Below are 20219 nucleotides of genomic sequence, written 5' to 3' on the forward strand. Positions count from 1 at the left end.
TGCCTTGAAGGAGCTTACATTCTAATCAGGAAGTCAGATAATTAACTAATAGAGATAGTACAACCTGGAAGAAAAATAAAGAAGACTTAGGAGATATAACGTGACAATGGAGGTAGCAGGAATGACTATTTTAGATAAGAGTGGGCAGGCTGCCACATTTGAGCAGGGACCTGCATGACATTTAGGGCACGGCAAGTCCACCAGTGTAGCCAAAGGAGTAAACTATAAGGGCATGTGAAGTCAGAGGGCTAGCCAGAGGCCAAATTTCTCTGGGGCCTGTGGCCAAGGTGAGGGTTTTCAGTTATATTCTAAAAGTGATAGGAAGCCAACAAAGGACTTGAAGCACAAGGTGACATAATCTGATTTACATTTCTAAAATATGACTCTGGCTACTACATAGGAACAAAAGCAGAAACAGAAAGATAGGAAGCTACTGGAGTGTTCTTGGACTAGAGTAGAAATGATAAAAAGTAACCAGATTCAGGAGAGACTGTGAAAGCAGAGACAACAAGACTGACTTACTGATGAATTACAGGTGGCCTGTAAGAAAAAGAAGACAAGAGTGACCCCAATATTTTTGGTCTGAGAAACTAAAGAATGGGTAAGAATGAACGAAGAGCCACTTTGGTTGGGCAAGGAAGGGAAATCAGTTCTGTTGAAGACATGCTGAGTTTGAGATACTTCTTAGGCCTTTAAGTAGAGTTAAATTAGCAGCCGGGTAGACAAGCGTGGAGTTGTACAAAGGGGTCCAGACTGGAGAAATGAATTTGAGAGTCATTGTCACCTCAATGACATTTAAAGCCTCGAGCCTAGATGAAATCACTTAGGGAGTCTGTCTTCTCTGTAGACAGAAAAGAGATCAAAGAGAAAAGACAAGGTCCTGGTGTACTTTTAACACAGGAGGAAAGGAAGAACAGAGAATGATGGCCAGGGAGGAAGGAAGGCAATCAGGAGAGCATGGGGTCCTGAAAGCCAAGAGACAAGGGAAGTCAAGCTATGTTAGCTACTATCATCACAGTGTTTATTATCATAACCACCTTCTGGACTCCCAAGAGGAAGAGTTTTTGTCAGGCTATCACTTGACTTTCCCATAACTCAGTCCGGCTCATCCTCACCTCTGGGCCTTGGCTCCCATCACCATCCAGATCTCATCTGGTTTCCAGGCTGTTTTCTTAACTCTCCCTTCATTAATCAGAAAGGCAGCCTCAGAACTGAAGATCTGATTGTATCTTTTCCCCGGTCCACAGGGGAGAGGACGTCGAGTTTATCCTCTCCCTGTACCTTGCACACCTTTCCCCTTGTGCCTTCAGACTTTTTATTCTTCACGCTGTAGCTGACATTCCTTACCTTAAGAGAGCCGGAGAAGAGTGAAGAACAGGACAGTACCTTTCACGTAAAGGCTTGAAGACCGTTATTCAAGATAAACGGCATGCCTTTAAAATGACTCCCATAAAATGTTCCATAGGCTTTAGTTTACTGATGAACCGCAAGACTATCTTCTCTTTCTTAGAGTGCCTTCAAGTCAAAATTAGCCTTATGAAGTCTGCTAAGTCCCCCAACTTTACCCCCCTTTTTCCTTGCCTTCTTTACAACTTTGTTACTCCAGCATCAAGATGCAGAAATAATGTTTTAATTACTAAGTCCTAGAAAACAAGGCAGTCAAAAAAAGATTTGTACTTAAAAGCCCTTTTATTCTCCAGAATAAATTTGTTTATCTAATATCTCAAAGTCTCTATGCAGCAATTACACTGTTGTTGGCAAACTATTAAAGATTTTGCTTGCAACTACAATTAACATATCATCGTGGCAACAGTGTAACTTTATATTAACTTTTCTCTGATGGCATGTTTTGACCGTGTTAAAAATCCCAGTGATAAAAAAAAAAAAAAAAAATCCCAGTGATATCTTCAGCACAAACTTCCTCTTCCAAAAACTTTCTACTATATCCAAATTCAAGAAAAATGGCACACGATTATTTTATATACCATTTATATTCCAAAACCATAAAACCAAGCCCCAGAAGCATCCTCTCCCCTACTTAGAATAATATATTTCTGAAAATATATTAAAATGGCATAAAGCATATTGCCATAAAGTAGATTTGAGCAAAAGACCTACAATCATAAAATTTCTTGATCTTTTAAAATAACAAAATTAGATTCTAAATCTTATAAAATAGGATAAATGTACTATATGCATTCACTACACAGCTGACCCTTGAACAACATAGGTTTGAACTGTGTGGGTCCACTTATATGTGGATTTTTTCAAAAGTGAATAGTACAGTACTACACGATCTAGGGCTAGTTGAATCCATGGATGCAGAACCGCAGATACAAAGGGTCGATTATAGATTACAGGTGGATTTTAAACTGCACAGAGGGTCGGCATTCCTAACCCCCTTGATGTTCAAGGGTCAACTATATACTCAATCCCAGAGTATTAAACATTCAAATGGAAAAAAAGAAGAAAAAAATCTACCAACTCTGTAGTGTCACACTGTCATCAAGTGAGTATAAAATAAATATGCTAGCTATAATAAACATTAAACAAACTCTCACTTAACAACAATTCTGCTCTTCCTAAGCAAATTTTGAATGATTCTGAAGGGAGGTGACAGGGAAGGCCTAGCTTTTCTTCAAGCTAAGTGGTACAAAGATGTCTCAACTAATAATAATGCCCTTTTTATTAATAATTTCCCTGAATCAAAAAAGGACATCAAGATAAATTTTAACAGTTAAATTCTAAATAGACACAGACGTTCAGTCTTATTACACGGAATAGTAAAACTTAATATTTTGAGAAGCAATATATACAGGTCAGAGATTAAGAGTGAGGGCTCTGACCAAAACAGACATATGGATCAATGGAACACAATACAGAGCCCAGAAATAAACCCACACACCTACGGTCAATTAATCTTCAACAAAGGAGGCAAGAATATACAATGGAGAAAAGACAGTCTCTTCAGCAAGTGGTGCTGGGAAAGCTGGACGGCCGCATGTAAATCAATGAAGTTAGAACATACACTCACGCCATACACAAAAATAAACTCAAAAATGTTTAAAGACTTAAATATAAGATAGGACACCATAAAACTCCTAGAAGAAATCATAGGCAAAACATTCTCTGACATAAATCATAGCAATGTTGCATTAGGTCAGTCTCCCAAGGCAACAGAAATAAAAGCAAAAATAAACAAATGGGACCTAATCAAACTTAAAAGCTTTTGCACAGCAAAGGAAACCATAAACAAAACGAAAAGACAACCTACAGACTGGGAGAAAATATTTGCAAACGATGCAACTGACAAGGGATTAATTTCCAAAATATACAAATAGCTCATACAACTCAATAACAAAAAAACAAACAACCCAATCCAAAAATGGGCAGAAGACCTAAATAGACATTTCTCCAAAGAAGACCTACAGATGGCCAAAGGGACATGAAAAGATGCTCAACATCGCTATTAGAGAAATGCAACTCAAAACTATAATGAGGTATCACCTCACACCAGTCAGAACGGCCATTATTAAAAAGTCTACAAATAGTAAATGCTGGAGAGGGTGTGGAGAAAAGGCAACCCTTGAACATTGTTGGTGGGAATGTAAATTGGTACAGCCACTGTGGAAAATAGTATGGAAGTTCCTTTGAAAACTAAAAATATAGTTGCCATGTGATCTAGCAATCCCACTCCCGGGTATTATCTGGAGAAAACTCTAATTCAAAAAGATACATGCATCCCTATGTTCATAGCAGCACTATTTACAATAGCCAAGACATGGAAGCAACCTAAGTGTCCATCAACAGATGAATGGATAAAGATGTGGTATATATATATACACATACATACACACACACACACACACACACACACACACAAAATGGAATACTACTCAGCCATAAAAAAGAATGAAATAATGCCATTTGCTGCAACATGGATGGACCTAGAGATTATCATTCTAAGTGAAGCCAGAAAGAGAAAGACAAATACCGTATGATATCACTTATATGTGGAATCTCAAATATGACACAAATGCACTTATTTACAAAACAGAAACAGACTCACAGACATGGAAAACAAACTTATGGTTACCAAAGTGGCAAGGGTGTGGGGGAGGGATAAAGTAGGAGTTTGGGACTGGCAGATACAAAAAAAGAGTGAGGGCTCTGGAGCCAGACAGCACCAGTTCATTCTCTAGTTCTCTCAATCCTAGATGTGTGACCCCAGGCAAGTTAGCCAGTATTTATGCCCTCATCTGTGAAATGGGGAAAATAAGAGTATCTGCCATAGTATTGTTGTGAGGATTAAATGAGTTAAAGTCTGTAAGTGCCTAATTGTGGCTGGCATAGCTTAAGTGTTTATTATTGTTGTCGTTAACTACTAATCGCAGTGGTTTTCCCCCAACTAAAAGGCAATTTAAAAAGTAAAAGCTGCGGGCTTCCCTGGTGGCGCAGTGGTTGAGAATCTTCCTGCCAATGCAGGGGACACAGGTTCGAGCCCTGGTCTGGGAAGATCCCACATGCCGCGGAGCAACTAGGCCCGTGAGCCACAACTACTGAGCCTGTGCATCTGGAGCTTGTGCTCCGCAACAAGAGAGGCCGCGATAGTGAGAGGCCCCGCGCACCGCGATGAAGAGTGGCCCCCGCTTGCCGCAACTAGAGAAAACCCTTGCACAGAAACGAAGACCCAACACAGACAAAAATAAAATAAATAAATAAATAATAAAAATAAAAGAATTCCTTTAAAAAAAAAAATACAAGTTTAAAAAAAAAAAAAAAAAGTAAAAGCTGCTTTTGTTTTCCCCTTCACCCATTTTGCCTTCTCAATTTTATTCACAGTTACAAAAGGAACTCTAGTATCAGACCAGAACAATGTCACAGGGAAACAGTAATTGTAGTTAAATCATTTCCTCTTTACGTGGCTTCTGCTAATTCTGGCAGTACAGTTTTCTGTTCTGCCAAAACAAAAGAGGCTTCCCAGACATTCCCCACCTTTCCTGGCCCTGCCCCTCAATTATTTAGATATCTCTCCTAATACCTTCATAATGGTCATCACACTGCTTTGATTACTTACCTCTAAGATGAGACTAAAAACACTCTCAGCCCCTGGTGGCCTCCCAGCCTATGTTTGCTGAGTAACAAAAATCTAATTTCCCACATATGCCCTCAAAAACCTAATTTCATATTTCTTATTCTTACCACCTATATGTACAAAGCACTCATCCCTAAACCGTACAACCAAGAACAGTTTTTAGCCCACTAGAAATGTTTGTTCATAAAATAAGCACGTTGTTGATATACTACAAAAAATTAAACCTATGAACACCAACTTAGCCTACTATACCATCGGCACGAGTAGCCCCTTTCGCGGTCTCTCTAACCACACTCCAGACTTTGTGAGCTCCCACTGCAAGTGCTTCACACTTCACTGGGCAACTACCAAAAGCTATCAGCACTGCGCTGTTGGCACAGACTTTCAAAAATGAACTCCAAAACAACTCTTGAGAATTGCAAAGAAGGCATTTAAAAAAAAAACAAAAAAACAAAAAAAACTGGGCATGGTTGCTTTCCCCTTTGAAAAAAGCAACAAATGTACATATAAAGGCCACATGAAGTACAGTCTGGATTTAATCAAGGCAACCTCAAAAGACTAAAACAGTAAGATGCAAAGCAGCAGGTTTCCTACAAGATTTTTTTCAGTCTTCTGTCTTGGCCGTTTCAGAATCCAGATGTGAAAACAACTTATTTAGGAAATTGAAGAAGTTTAAATTATACACTATAATAAAAAGCAGTTCCAAACACACAATACCAAAGGCCCCCTCCTTTAGTGACAGGTTCAACTATTTCTGCCTATACAGTTATACTCCCATTGAAAATAACGATTTAGGTACCAAAGCTAACCACAAAAAACAATTTCACAAATAACGTTCAAATACCATCCTACGCAGACACCCAATTCCATCTGATCCTCACAACAACCTAGGAATAGCGAGCTGGGTAAGCATTAACAACATCTCCATTTAATAAATGGAGAAGCTAAGGCTCAAGTGTTTGATAACAGAGGATGAGCTAAATAATGTATGACTCATAACTACAATACAGCCACTAAAATCATGTTCCTAAAGACTACTTTAGACTTGGGAAAATTTACCCACTGCATTACTAAGGGAAAGACCAAGGAGGCTACAGAGGTTTGGCAAAGGGAGAAGGGAGGTCCCTGCACAGACTTCAGCTTTTATTCTGAGTGAAATGGGAACCATCTGAGAGTTTAGAGCAAAAAAATAATCTGACTTCCATTCTAAAAGGATGGAGAACAGATTATTAGAGGGCAAGGGCTGAAGCAAGGAGACCTGTAAGGAGGCTACTGTAGGTGGTAGCAGTAAAGGAGGTGGAAAGTAAGATTCTGGGTATACTCTGGGGCAGAGCCTACAGGGCTTTATGATGGATAGAGGATAAGAGAGAGAGTCAAGGATGTATTATGATTTTTGCCCTGAGCAACTACAAAGGTAGAGTTGCCTTTAACTGAGTTGAGGGAGAATGCAGGGGAGCAAGAACGCAAGAGCATATACCAGATATTCAGTTTTGGACATTCCAAGTTTAAAATGTTTATTTAGACAGGCAGGTAAGAGGTGCCAGGTAGACGGCTGCATAAACTGCCTTCTAAAAACAATTCCTGGTACTTCCCTGGTGGTCCAGTGGCTAAAACTCCATGCTCCCAATGCATGGGGCCCGGGTTTGATCCCTGGTCAGGGAACTAGATCCCACATGCCGCAACTAAGACCCGGTGCAGCCAAATAAATAAAATTTTTTTAAATAAATAAATAAATAATAAAAACAATTCCTTCCCCACCTGTGAGGGGCTTACATTCTTTACAGCAGTCCTAAGAAGTGGTTTTAAGGCTCAAGTGTCTGATAATGGGTGATGAACTAAATAAATTATGGTTCATAAATCCAACAGAATACTATATAACCATTAAAATCATGTCTTGAAGAATACTTTAAAAAATGTGCTCAATAAGTTAATAGTAAATGAATTTATCCCATCCAGAAGAGGGTGCAATCCAATGCCCTTCTTTAAGACCATAAACTTTATCCCAGTAGAAGAAAAACGTAAGAAACAGAGAGGGATACATTCCAGAATGTCAGCTTAGTTAAGGTGCCATATGAGAAGTCATTAAATACCAAGGAAAATTGTGAGAAGCCCATTGACAGTGCAAGACCTGGACCTTCCCTTTATCAACCCATTCCAAAACTCGTTCTAAAGGACAAAATTGGTTTCAATCAATTCCAACTGAGTAAACATAATATCATTTCAGGGGCACCTTTATTTCCCCACCCCAGCACACACACACAGACCCCTCTCATTGCTATAGCTTCAAGTCCTGATTACAGGAAAAGTGTTTTGTGTCAAAATTTTTAAAAAGTTTAATGCCACGGGTACCCAAGCTGATTTCAATAAATTTTACTGAACTCTTCTTCCTGTGCTGTAAAAGCCTCTTCACCTTCTTATTGCTTATCTTCCTACATTCCAGTGACTAAATGAGTGTCATTTAACAAAGGTGGACATGTAAGCATTCCTCTCTTTGGAAAAAGAAGTCAAAAAGTGGTTCGAAGGTTTCAGAAAGAGGGGACAGGAGGCAAATTTTGTGGACTTGTGCTTATCATATGATACGCCCTGGTCACTGGTCTAAATAGGCCTGGGTGCACAGCATCTCAATTTGCAAGATTAAGACTGTTTTTTTCCTTTGCCTTTATGCTTTTTTAATTAAATGTTTAGTAGATATACTTATAAAATATATGTAGAGTTTAAACAGTAACAATAAACAAAACCCCAGGTACCCACCAGCCCATTACAGAACATGACTCTCACCTCTGTAGCTCCACTGTATGACCCTCCCAGATTTCTTTGCCCACCATCTCTCCACTGAGGCCTGCAGAATTTTGTCATTATTGCCTTACTTTTCTTCATAGTTTTACCCTATGTGTTTTTATGGAGTAAAGAATAGAGAGAACAGTTTTGTATGTTTTTAAATTTATATAAATAAAATACATCAACTGCTTTTGCAACTTGCTTGTATAGCTACAGTTTATGATTTCCGTGTGTGTGTGTGTACGCAGTAATTCTTCTCTTCTTTGCTATGTACTATTATGTAAATATACCATGATTTATTTATCCATTCCCCTGCTGATGGATACTGGGGGTTATTTCCAGTTTTGGACTCTAAGAAAAATAGTGCTGTTAGGAGTTTAAATGCCAAAATATTCAGCAGTCCTAGTGACTCTCAGTGAAATTCACGACATTGGTAGAGGTTACTGAGAGATGAATGACTGGGCATGAGTGAGATACACAGTTCACCAAATGAATCTTAACAAAGGGTAGGTAAAAAACAAAACAAAAACTGCATATTGCATCTCTATGGTTAGAGCACATGGTGTCGAGGTGAAGAAGTAGTAGCTGAAGAGCTGTCCTTATCCTACTCCTCCAGCCACACGTGAAGCACTTTGGGTGTTATATTTTGGAGTTTACACCTTAGTCTGACCTCATCATGTCCTGGCTTATCCTGAAAAGACTTAAGGAGACATTTTGATGCTAGGCTAGTGCTTCTTAACCCTTTTTGGGGACAGAGCTCTCTTTAAAAATGTACTGAAGCCGGGACTACCCTGGTGGCACAGTGGTTAAGAATCCACCTGCCAGTGCAGGGGACACAGGTTCGAGCCCTGGTCCGGGAAGATCCCACATGCCGCGGAGCAACTAAGCCCATGTGCCACAACTACTGAGCCTGTGCTCTAGAGCCCGCGAGCCACAACTGCTGAAGCCCTTCAGCCTAGAGCCCGTGCTCCGCAACGAGAGAAGCCACCGCAATGAGAAGCCTGCGCACCGCAACCAAGAGTAGCCCCTGCTCACCACAAGTAGAGAAAGCCTGCACACAGCAACGAAGACCCAACACAGCCAAAATTAAAAAAATTTAAAATGTACTGAAGCCAAGACATGGAAGCAACCTAAATGTCCATCAACAGACGGATGGATAAAGAATATGAAAAAGAATATATATGTAACACAACACTGTAAATCAACTACACTTCAATAAAAAAAAATGTGAATTTTAAAAAACATATTGAATGTGATTTACCCTCTCCCTAGGAATATGCATAAAACATATTTTGCATATAATTTCAAAGGGCTCCCACCTTGATAGACACTCAGAAGTCTAACCATAGACGCCAGTAAAAGAAACTCAGACTAAAATGCAAGTGCGAATTAGGTAACACTAAGGAGAGAAGAAGACTAAAGACTAACAAGAAAAGACTGGAATACAAAATTACACAGACGCTAACCATTTAACCTAACTGGAACAACAACAACAAAAATCCATCAAAATGCAGCAGTAGGCTGCAGTAAAGAGGTAAAAATAGAGGTAACTTTTCTTGCCCTCTTATTTTCCAGAATGTTCACAAAGATAATTTATATGCATTTACATTTATTTTCATGTAGCTATATTAATTTATGCTAGAAAAAACATACAGATTTATAAGAATTCCTTTCAAAAGTCTTCCTTTCCAAACTCCATTTTGTCCCCACGTTCCTCCATCCCAAATTTTCATTAATCGACATGAAGTCATTCTTTGTACCAGCTGTGATGTGCAGCATTTGGTTTAGAAATGCACATGTGCGAATGAAAAAGCCTTTTAAAATATACAGTGTAAGCAATTAGCAGAAAAAAACAACAACAGGATTTCTTTTATCCCACTTAATACCTGGGCATAGGGGAAAAAAAAAAAAGATCCTAAACTAAGGAAGATTAATAAAAATATGAAGGAGACTTAACCAAAGGATTAGAGACCGATTCCTATGGTTAAAGACAAAGCAAAAGATCACAATTTAATCACCAGAAGGAGTGTGTGAGAACTTACTGTTTTTCAGAGGGGAATTTATGCAGTTTCAAAGTCTCCAGATTTACACACATAACCTAACCATAAATGTGAGCAGTTAGAGCATTAATTTTGTCCCATTTTCCTTTTTAAAAATAATCAGACAATTAAAAATGCTTCCAAAGTGGGAGAAACTTGGAATATAATGGGATATTATTAAACAAAGCTATTTGTATGCACTCTGGTCTCCAAAATGTCAAGGCAGTAACATTTATCTGTGCCATGGAAAATACTCCCTCTGAGACCAGAAAGTGCTTGAATAAAACTGCCACTACTCAGTTTTCAAATCTAGCACATTCCCTAAAGTACTCTTCACCACCCTCTTCTACTTTTTCATGAGACCTTATGGCAGGAACATTCCATTGCATTCCATCTACAATCAGCCATAATCCCTGCGAGCAGCAGTCCAGGCCAGCTTGCCAGCATAGCAGTCTTTTAATGCAGCTAACACATGTGGCTACAGAAAATTCATTTCAGTTTTTGCAACAATTCTAGGTTCAAAATCCATGCTCTCTCCCAATCTTAAGCCCAATTTTTAAAAAACAAGCCATTAATACTTTCTAAACATAACACGTTGGCTCACTTAAAATCTCTCAAAAGTTATTTGGATTACATATTAGTCAAATTACTAAGAAACTGCCATATAAAATTGTAAACAGAAATAGAAAACAGTAGAAAACTGAAAATGCCAAAATTCTAGAGGAGAAAGTCTCTGATACAATTAGCTAATTAGCTTTCCAAAAACAAACACCTTTCAAAGAAACCAAAATTACCCCAAACTTTCTGAACCATGACAAAGCATTCAGCTAGAATACTAACACTACTTTTTCTAAGGCTGATTCATCTAACGAGGACTTTTGTTTCAGGAGGCTAATATTATTTTAAAAGTCACAAACTTCTCCTGGTGAATGTTTAAGCGAAGAGGCAATGTGTTATAGCCAGATGAGGCTAGGAGTACCAATCTAGATATAACACTAATAAGTCCTAATAAGTCCTAATAAGCTACAATTCTGAAACTTTCCCCAAACGTACCAGATGTTTAGTTTAATCCTCAAGGTCAAGCTGAAATACCCTATCACCTATGAATTTTACATGTGCCCTTTGCCAAACTCACATCTGCACTTTTTTAAAACCCTTTTTGTGGCAAGTATCACTTTGATCGCTTTTTACTTTATATTGAGGTTATTCTGGTATGTCTTGTCTCTCCTACCACAAACTTTAACTCCTTAAGGGCAGGGTCCTAAGGTACATGCAACTCTGTGATCCCTAGAGACTCACATTACAGCAGACTCTCAAAAGAGGAAGAGAAAGACATAGGGCAAGACAGAGCAGAGCCACTCAGCCTGCTGTCTAGAAAGGTTGTGGACAAAATATGATGGAAAAACCATTGGTAGTTCAGCACCGTGCTTAAGGTGGTCCACAGACTGGTTTTCGTAGTACTAGTACAATAAGCCCAGGCCTAGTCTAACCATATTAATTACTTCTAATAAAAACCAGGCATTTCTTCATTAATATTTCCTCAAAAGACATATAAATATTTTCAATAATTCTGGAGAGATCTTTGGGGGAAATAAACAAGAATGAGTAAACAGAACTTAGCATCCTCACAAACTCCAAAATTTATGGCCCTATCCTTAGAAAATGTTCAACTAGGAATCTTATTTTCTTCTTCAGTTTGCTGTCTACTACAAGTGAAGACATCTGAAATCCTTCATTCAGAATGAATATCATATTTGGATAATTTTACTTTTTTCCCCTAAACTGACATTATTTTCTATACAATCAAAATAATAAGGTCAAAAAGAGAGCCACATACCTTAGATACAATGAGGTCTAACACTGTTTTTTATTAGCCATCAATAATCTCAGTGAGCTCTTAATCCAGATGATCAAAAACTAGCAGTCAGAAAATCAAGCAGACCCAGACCCATTTCACATAACTATCCAGAACTACAGAAAATCTTAATTTTGCGACACACTCTAATAGTTTTATTCTCCTGAATAGTCAATAGATTAGGTTTTTTTATATCAGTTTAGTACTTAGCATACCATTATACATATAGTAGATACTTGTTAATAAATAAAATCTTACTAACTGATATGGATATTCTCTCATGCTAAAATCTCAAAAAGAAAAAAAAATAAAACCCCACCTTTTACAAGATATAAACATGAATAGTTTTACTCAGGTGTTTAAAATATACAATGCAGGGGACTTCCCTGGTGGCACAGTGGTTAGGACTCTGCGCTCCCAATGTAGGGGGCCCGGGTTCGATGCCTGGTCAGGGAACTAGATGCCACATGCATGCCGCAACTAAGAGTTCGCATGCCACAACTAAGGAGCCGGCGAGCCACAACTAAGGAGCCAGTGAGCTGCAACTAAGGAGCCCGCCTGCCACAACTACGGAACCCATGTGCCACAACCAAGGAGCCAGCGAGCTGCAACTAAGGGGCCTGCAAGCTGCAACTAAGGAGCCTGCCTGCCGCAACTAAGACCTGGTGCAACCAAATTAATTAATTAATTAATTTTTTAAAAATAAAATATACAATGCAGTCAAGACTGAAAAATAAGTTACTATTATACCTTACCACTAATTAAAAGGAGAAAAACTACCTTAGAAAAAGATAATGCTGCTTAAATTATCTCTTGAAGGAAATCTAACACAAGTTACTTCTAGGGAGAGGAACTGGTTGACAACGTGATGGGGTGAGAGGAATGTTTGTACTGTACACTCTTTGTACATTTTGGATTTCATACCCTCTCAATGGTTTACCTATTCACAAAAATAAATCAAAATTGGGGTGAAATTAACATAATGTTATTTCACCTTGACAATGAATATAAACTTATAACCCATTTAAGAGGTGTGCATTCTAAAATGATCTGTCATCAAGAAAAAATGTTAGTATTATTTCTTGTACTAATAAACATTTTCCATCTATTTTTATTATATGATAAACTGATTTTTGCATTCATGGATATGCCTTTTAATACTCACTTTCCCCTTAAAAGTTTTTAGTTTAAGATTTCCAACCCTATAAAGAAAGTAGCAACACCCCAACCGTTAATGAAAATCCATCTCCATGACACTGGGGATTCCTGGATAGTTCAGCATGCAAAACAGAGAAAAGTATTTCTTTTTGGAATCAATTCTGGCTCCTGATCCAGGATTTCCTAACGTCCGCACTTTAAAAGAACTTGTGATTCACACAAGCATATTTAGAGGCAACACCAACAGTCAAAAATGCCTCCATACTAAGTTATAGTTAAATGCATTTTTCAGAAAGAAACAAGGGGCTCAATAATCAGGTTTTAGTGTGCTCACTTTAGCAAGCACCCATACTAAAACTGGAACGATACAGAGAAGGTTAGCAAGGCCCCGTGCAAGTTTTTAGTTATATACTGTGTAAAACTTAATTCTTAAAATGAAACACAAATAATAACATAGCTTGAATGAGTGACATTTAGGAATATAAACATTTGTTAGAGAACAATACTGAATTTTGCATCTCTTTTTACAATTATTCATAGGATATATAATTCACAGAATCACTGGCACAACTGACAAATGTAAAGCACAAACAGTGGTACAGCAGTTTAGACTCCTACTTTTTTTTTTTTTTTAAAGTTTGCTGTTCTTTTTTATTTATTTATTTAATATTTATGGCTGTGTTGGGTCTTCGTTTCTGTGCGAGGGCTTTCTCTAGTTGCGGCAAGTGGGGGCCACTCTTCTTCACGGTGCGCGGGCCTCTCACTATCGCGGCCTCTCTTGTTGCGGAGCACAGGCTCCACACGCACAGGCTCAGTAATTGTGGTGCACGGGCTTAGTTGCTCCGCGGCATGTGGGATCTTCCCAGACCAGGGCTCGAACCCGTGTCCCCTGCATTGGCAGGCAGACTCTCAACCACTGCGCCACCAGGGAAGCCCCTAGACTCCTACTTTCGAATCTTTTTTTTAAAAATAGAATGTTGTGAGTCCTATTTAGCAAGTTCAGAAAAGTATGTAAGCAACAGAATGTTCAAAGTTGTTTATGAGGAATCTATATCAAAAAATAAACGGCGAACTCACAGTAACAGAGAATGATGGCTGGGGAGTGGGGGAAAAAAGGAGATACTGATCAAAGGGTACAAACTTTCAGTTATAAGTTCTGGAGACCTAATGTGCAGCATGGTGACTATGGTTAATAATGATGTATTGTCTACGTAAAATTTGCTGAGAGAGTAGATCTCAAGTGTTCTTACCACAAAATAAAAGGTAACTATGAGACATGATGGATATATTAGATTTTGCTAATCATTTCACAATGTATAAACATATCAAAGCACCACACTGTAGACCTTAAATATATATAGTTTTATTTCCCACTGGGAGAATCCTCTACACAAAACACTGGCCCACAAATAGATGAGATCAGCATGTTTCCTCAACAATTCAACATTAATCTGTGTCTGAAAGAACAACAATTCGGCTTTATCACAAAGTTATAGGTTTTAAAACAGTAGAACCTACATCTATTTTAAGTAATAGTTTGCCTACAGATCCATATCAAGTAACTAATTCAAGTACCAAAAACCCCTTCAGTTTTGAAGGGGCTTCAAATGAACTTCAGTCATTTTTCACCTAAGCAACTATATAGAGAAACAAGCTAGGAAGCAATGACTGATAATTTTTAGTAATAATTTACAAGTTTACTATCTGTTTTAGCTATATCTGTTGTTCAACTCAAAGAATCATTGTAAGGAAGCAGAGTAAGTGTGAAGAACATCTTGGCAAGTTCAAGTGCTATTTAAAGTCAAGAAAGCAAAGTAATCTTGGAGGCTCAACAGGTATATTTCACAGCATCATTTACTAAAAATCACTGCTTACACCTTTACTACTGTTAAGATTTCAACTTAATAACACTAGCTAAATTCGTTCAGTTCTCTAGGGACTTCTCAATTGTAAAGAAGAAAATAAATAGTCCATATTTAAATATGCTACAGCAAATATCACAGGGGGAAAACATTCAATGGATCATTCAGAACAGCAAAGTTCAAAGTGTTCATAGCCAAATGTTCATTTATTCTGATCACGGCAAGCAGGAAAAGGGGGAAGGATAGGAGAATGAGACAGAATTGATAGAACACAACATGAACTCACTGGTTGAGTTGCCCTGCATCTGAATGATGCACTTGGATTCTTTGCTGGTCTCTCGAGAATTGAAGGGCCGCACACGGACAGCCACCTTCACTGAGGCTCCCGACATTCTGATGGTCTTGTTATATATATGCAGTCCAGAAATAAAGAATCAAATCTTCTTATGAAATTATGTTCAAGTTTCCTTTAAAAAAGAAAAAAGGATTCATACAAGATAGTCAGAATTAAAGAAAGCATGGGCTAACTTGAGCATATGAGCCATTATCTTAGTACTATTTGTTTCCATTTCTAAAAACCTCATCCCTTTTCTTCCCTATAAATCTTACATTATCAACCGTAAATTATCAGATAGAAAATTAAAGACTGTAATTTGTTTTCCTCTTCCATTATCTCTTTACCATGCCTAAAAAGTCCCTAGACTTAATACTAAAAAATTTAACTGCAAAGTAACAAACGTCTTCCTTGCTCTCTGTTTTTCTGGATCAGTCTTCAATAATATATGAAAAAAAACCAAAATGTTTATTTGTTAAAGAAGGTTCCTTACACAAGTAACTTGCCATCTGCAAAATAACTTATTACTTGTCTTTAAAGAAATGCACTGAACTTTCTATATCTTAATTTCAGTTTGAAACATCCAGTTACATGATGTATATTTAAACAGCAAAAGGACAAAGATAAGCTCTAGCTAGCTTCTTTAACTATAGGTATCCTGGGATTCCTTTACCTTCTATGAACCCTTTCATATGTATCTCATTTGGCCCTTACAACCATCCTGTACAATAAGCAGAGAAGGTTTCAAGAGACCCAAGTTCTACCCTCTGACTCACGGCAGAATCAAATCACTATATTTCACTTTTGAATGAAGCCACAGGAAAAAATGTGAACATTTTTTAGAGGAATAGTTTCCCTCCCAACAGAACAAAACGAACACTATTCTGTGAAAAGAACCCACATAAATAATTTCCACAAGAAACAACAGATCTCAATCTGTACTCTATCTGTTACATAAACATCTTCAAGAAGAACTGAACAAAAGAAAAAACTAAAAAAGAAAAATACTTATGGGTCCAATTACCAGGGAACTCCAACAGAACTTAAACCTGACCAATTTTTTTCCACATAATTAAGTAAAGGTTAGGAATGCTAACCTCCAGCTGAACAACTACTAATACTTTCCACAGGAAAAGGCAAAAATAAATACCCTATCTTATTTTCTAACAGCACTATCACTATTTGAAATTCTTGGTTTTTGGACCATGTCTATTGTCTGCCTCTCACACCACCACCAGAATGCTCAGAGACCTTGTTTGCCAGCACTTAAAACAATATCTGATGAAAGAGCTCACTACATGTTTGCTGAAGGATTGAATTAATGAATTATATTTCCCAACTGTGAGAATTATCTGTTCAAGTCCTCTACCTGGTTTACTGACTTTTTTTGTTTGTGTTTCAAATGATTACAATATTTATTGATATTAATCTTTTTATATTTGCTGCAATGTTTTTTCCAGTCTGTTTCACATTTTATTTTACAATAAACAGATGGTTCTTTTTTTAATACATCAAACATTTATTTTAATCACATTTATTAAATGAAAGCTTAGTGTTATTAACCCTTCCAATCGATACAGCATGATCTATAGTCACTAGTTGAATACTTTGTCAAAAGAGAGTGAATGAAACATTCACAAAAAGCAAGACACACAACACATTTCAACCCCCCAGAGTCCACTTTAATACACAGCCATCATCTCAACACTCAGTATGTCCCATTATCTTCTCCCCCAAACGAGCAATCTCTGCCAATCTTCCCATTTCTATCTGGACCCATACCATAAATCTTGGAGTCATCTTTACTTCCTTCTCTTTGAATCCTTTCATTAGTGCTAACATTATTAATGAAATACCATATGAAAACTTTTAAAACATAAATTTCCATTCTTCTATCCCTTCCTTCCTCTCATTCCCATTGCCCTAACCTTAATCCATGTCCTTACTACCTCATGCCTAGCGTACTTGCAATAAAGAAACTAATCTTTGAGCTTTTAGATTTAATCCAATAGTCCTTAAATGGGGGGAGAGGGGCAGGATTTGCACAAAACAATCACACAGGGGTCTTTTGAAAAGCAAATGAGCCTAGACTCCTCGTTTTGAGATAGGGTCCAGGTATGGGTTGTTTTGTTTTGTTCATTTTCTAAAGATTATGTTGTAAACCTCCAGCTGAGAACTCTACTCAACTGCTTAACCCTACTGCAATATTAACCTTTCTAAAGCATGACTTTTTTTTTTAAAGACTACATCTTTTTTTTTTTTTTTTTTACTTATTTATTTTGGCCGCGCCACGCGGCATGTAGGATTCTAGTTCCCAGACCAGGGATTGAACCTGCGCCCCCTACATTGGAAGCTCGGAGTCTTATAAATCACTGGACCACCAGGGAAGCCCCCTAAAGCATGACTTTCAATTTCACTTCCAAACCCAAGAATCTTTTCTTACTCCCCAACACTTACAAGATCAGTCAAGGTACTCTGTATTCTAGTCAAGCTCCTTTACTATTCCACACACGTTCTTTCACACCTTCTAACAATTTCCCCCCTACAACAGATCTATGAATCTTCGTTTTCTCCTCTACTTGATGGCCCAGCTCCAGTCTTAACTCTTCCAAATGACCACCCAAACATTCCAGGAATCACTGGTATTTCCTACAGCACTTACACTCCCAAACACATTGTGAGAGCACTGCTATCATTTTACATGGCTATATTCTAGTTTGTACGTTCTTCAATAGCTTCCCAAAGTGAATATCCTATTCCTTCAAAAATCTCTTTGAACTTGGGTTCCTTGAAAAAAGTGGCTAATTCCAAGTCTGGGCAAGAAATTTCGAGATGATTCTGGGACATCTTAGTATGACCACAAGCAAGAAATCAAAGACGAATGGGGTCATGGCAAAAAGACACAAGTGCCAACTTAAAGGAGCTCCCACTGGACAAAGATGGGATAATTGGAGCGTAAAAATACATACAAACACACTGCATGTGGACTGAAAAACATTAAATATATAAATTCATGAGTTCATAACGATACTTTCAAAAACCTCATTATTCTGAAAACTGGCAAATAAAACAAAAGAATGGAGCATGCGTCCAGTCTGTGTATCCTGTATAAGCTATATTGCAGGACAGTCAAATAGACAACGAGGGCAAGTTCTTCTTTAGAGAAAAAGTCTGACTAATAAATGCAGAAGAAATGACAGAATTAGAATGTCACCATTTCCCAACCCTACTAACATAAAGGTTCTCTGCATCATCACTATCTACTAAAAAAGCCTTAAACGAAAGGTTGGTTGATATGGGAACATTATATTGTATGAATTAGGCTGACAAAATCTGAACCAAATGATCATCAGTCTTAACATCACTAAAAGTGGGACACGTAGGTGGCCTATGCCTCCTGATGTGCTGCAGTAGGAAACACAGGGCACCACCTAGTAAATATTATCCCACTCCCCTTAAAAAAAAAACTGATAGAATCAAGCCTCAGTTTATAGGACATATAGGGAGCAAAGAAACAATTTAAATGATACCTAGAAGATACAATCAGCCAAACCCAGAATACAGAAAAATCTACAGTTCAAGTCACCCAGTTTCTTCAATTAAATAGCATGATTTGGGGGGGAGGGGTGGTAATAAAAGAGACTTAAATGTTGACAATTAATGAATATTGTAGATACGTAAATTTTAAAAAAACAAAACTTTCTTCTTTTGTGTTCTATCCAGGGCCTACCAAAATGTTGAATGCTGCTAACTAACTTACAAACCGACAACAAAGGCTGAAACCTCCTTGCTGAGCTTTAGATTATAAAGTACTATTTAGACATAAAGTACTAGGAGCCAAAATACTAACCTCTTTACTATTTAAAGTCCCCCACACATATACTTTTCCATAGTTGTTTCACTCTTCTACCCAGCTAGCCTCCCGGCATACCATTCAACCTAACACACCCAAAGCCCAAACATCTCTCCACCTCCCCCAGCTCTTCCACCTCTTTTCTATTTCTTTTAATGTTCTCACCATTCTCCTGTTCCCACACAGGCCAAAAAGCTTGCTTCCTCCATCCATCTAATCAACTACCAAATTACATGGCTTCCACCTATAAAATCTCTCTCTCCATTTCTACCACCGCCATACCATCCCTTTTACGCCTTCAGTACATCTCACCCAAGACTGTTAATCACCTTAACCACTTTTTCTCTTTCTTCCTCCTACCCCAACCATACTACACAACACTGCCATTTTCATCTATTCCATCCATACTATGCAATGCTGCCAGATTCACACTCCTAACGCACAGGTCTCTTCATATCACTGTCCAGTTTCTCTACTGTCTACCAAGCAATGACTGAACTCCCCACCAGTGGCATTCAATGTGTTCTGTAACATAAACCACCTATTTTTACAAGCCCACAAAACACTGCCTTCCATCCACTTTCCTTAACAACCACCCACCAGAGGGCTTCCTGAAAGCACCTCAAGTTTTTCTGTCCCTGTGCCTTTGCTCCAATGCTCCTTCTACCTACTGTACCCTTCCGCCTCTCCTGTTCTTCTCAAAATCCAATTTTTCTTCCAGGACCTTCTCATATGCTACTTATTTCTAAAGCTTTCATAATTCTCCCCACCTTGCAAACCAAATGCAAATGCTTCTCCATTTAATACTTCTCAACTCACTGACCTTACCTAGGGCAAAATAAGTTGTTTTTTTTTTTAATAAATTTATTTATTTTATTTTTTTTGTTTTTGGCTGTGTTGGGTCTTCATTGCTGCGCACGGCCTTTCTCTAGTTGCAGTGAGCGGGGGCTACTCTTCTTTGCGGTGCATGGCCTTATTGCGGTGGCTTCTCTTGTTGTGGAGCATGGGCTGTAGGGAGCATGGGCTTCAGTAGTTGCAGCACGCAGGCTCAACAGTTGTGGCTCACAGGCTCTAGAGCGCAGCCTCAGTAGTTGTGGCACACGGGCTTAGTTGCTCGGCGGCATGTGGGATCTTCCCGGACCGGGGCTCGAACCCGAGTACCCTGCATTGGCAGGCAGATTCTTAACCACTGCGCCACCAAGGGAGCTCTGTTTTTCTTATCTCTGCTGTAAATTTTAAGTTCCT

The 20219-nt window shown here is 38.2% G+C and overlaps 1 protein-coding gene across 8 annotated transcripts in view; it reads right to left on the reverse strand.

The window, feature by feature from the left end:
* The window catches only part of KIF1B (kinesin family member 1B), a 146375-nt gene that overhangs the window by 116370 nt on the left and 9786 nt on the right, over positions 1-20219 (reverse strand). For 7 of the 8 annotated variants that reach the window (XM_082352802.1, XM_082352801.1, XM_082352800.1 and 4 more), the window contains exon 2: positions 15074-15254. In XM_082352802.1, coding sequence (XP_082208928.1) covers positions 15074-15179 — 106 coding nt within the window. In that variant the 5' untranslated portion in view covers positions 15180-15254. Of the gene's footprint in view, positions 1-15073; positions 15255-19802; positions 20218-20219 lie in introns of all 8 variants that reach the window. The other variant, XM_082352799.1, reaches the window with a different exon arrangement.

Source organism: Balaenoptera borealis (assembly GCF_965194805.1).
Source record: "Balaenoptera borealis genome assembly, chromosome: 1".
Classification (NCBI taxonomy): domain Eukaryota; kingdom Metazoa; phylum Chordata; class Mammalia; order Artiodactyla; family Balaenopteridae; genus Balaenoptera; species Balaenoptera borealis.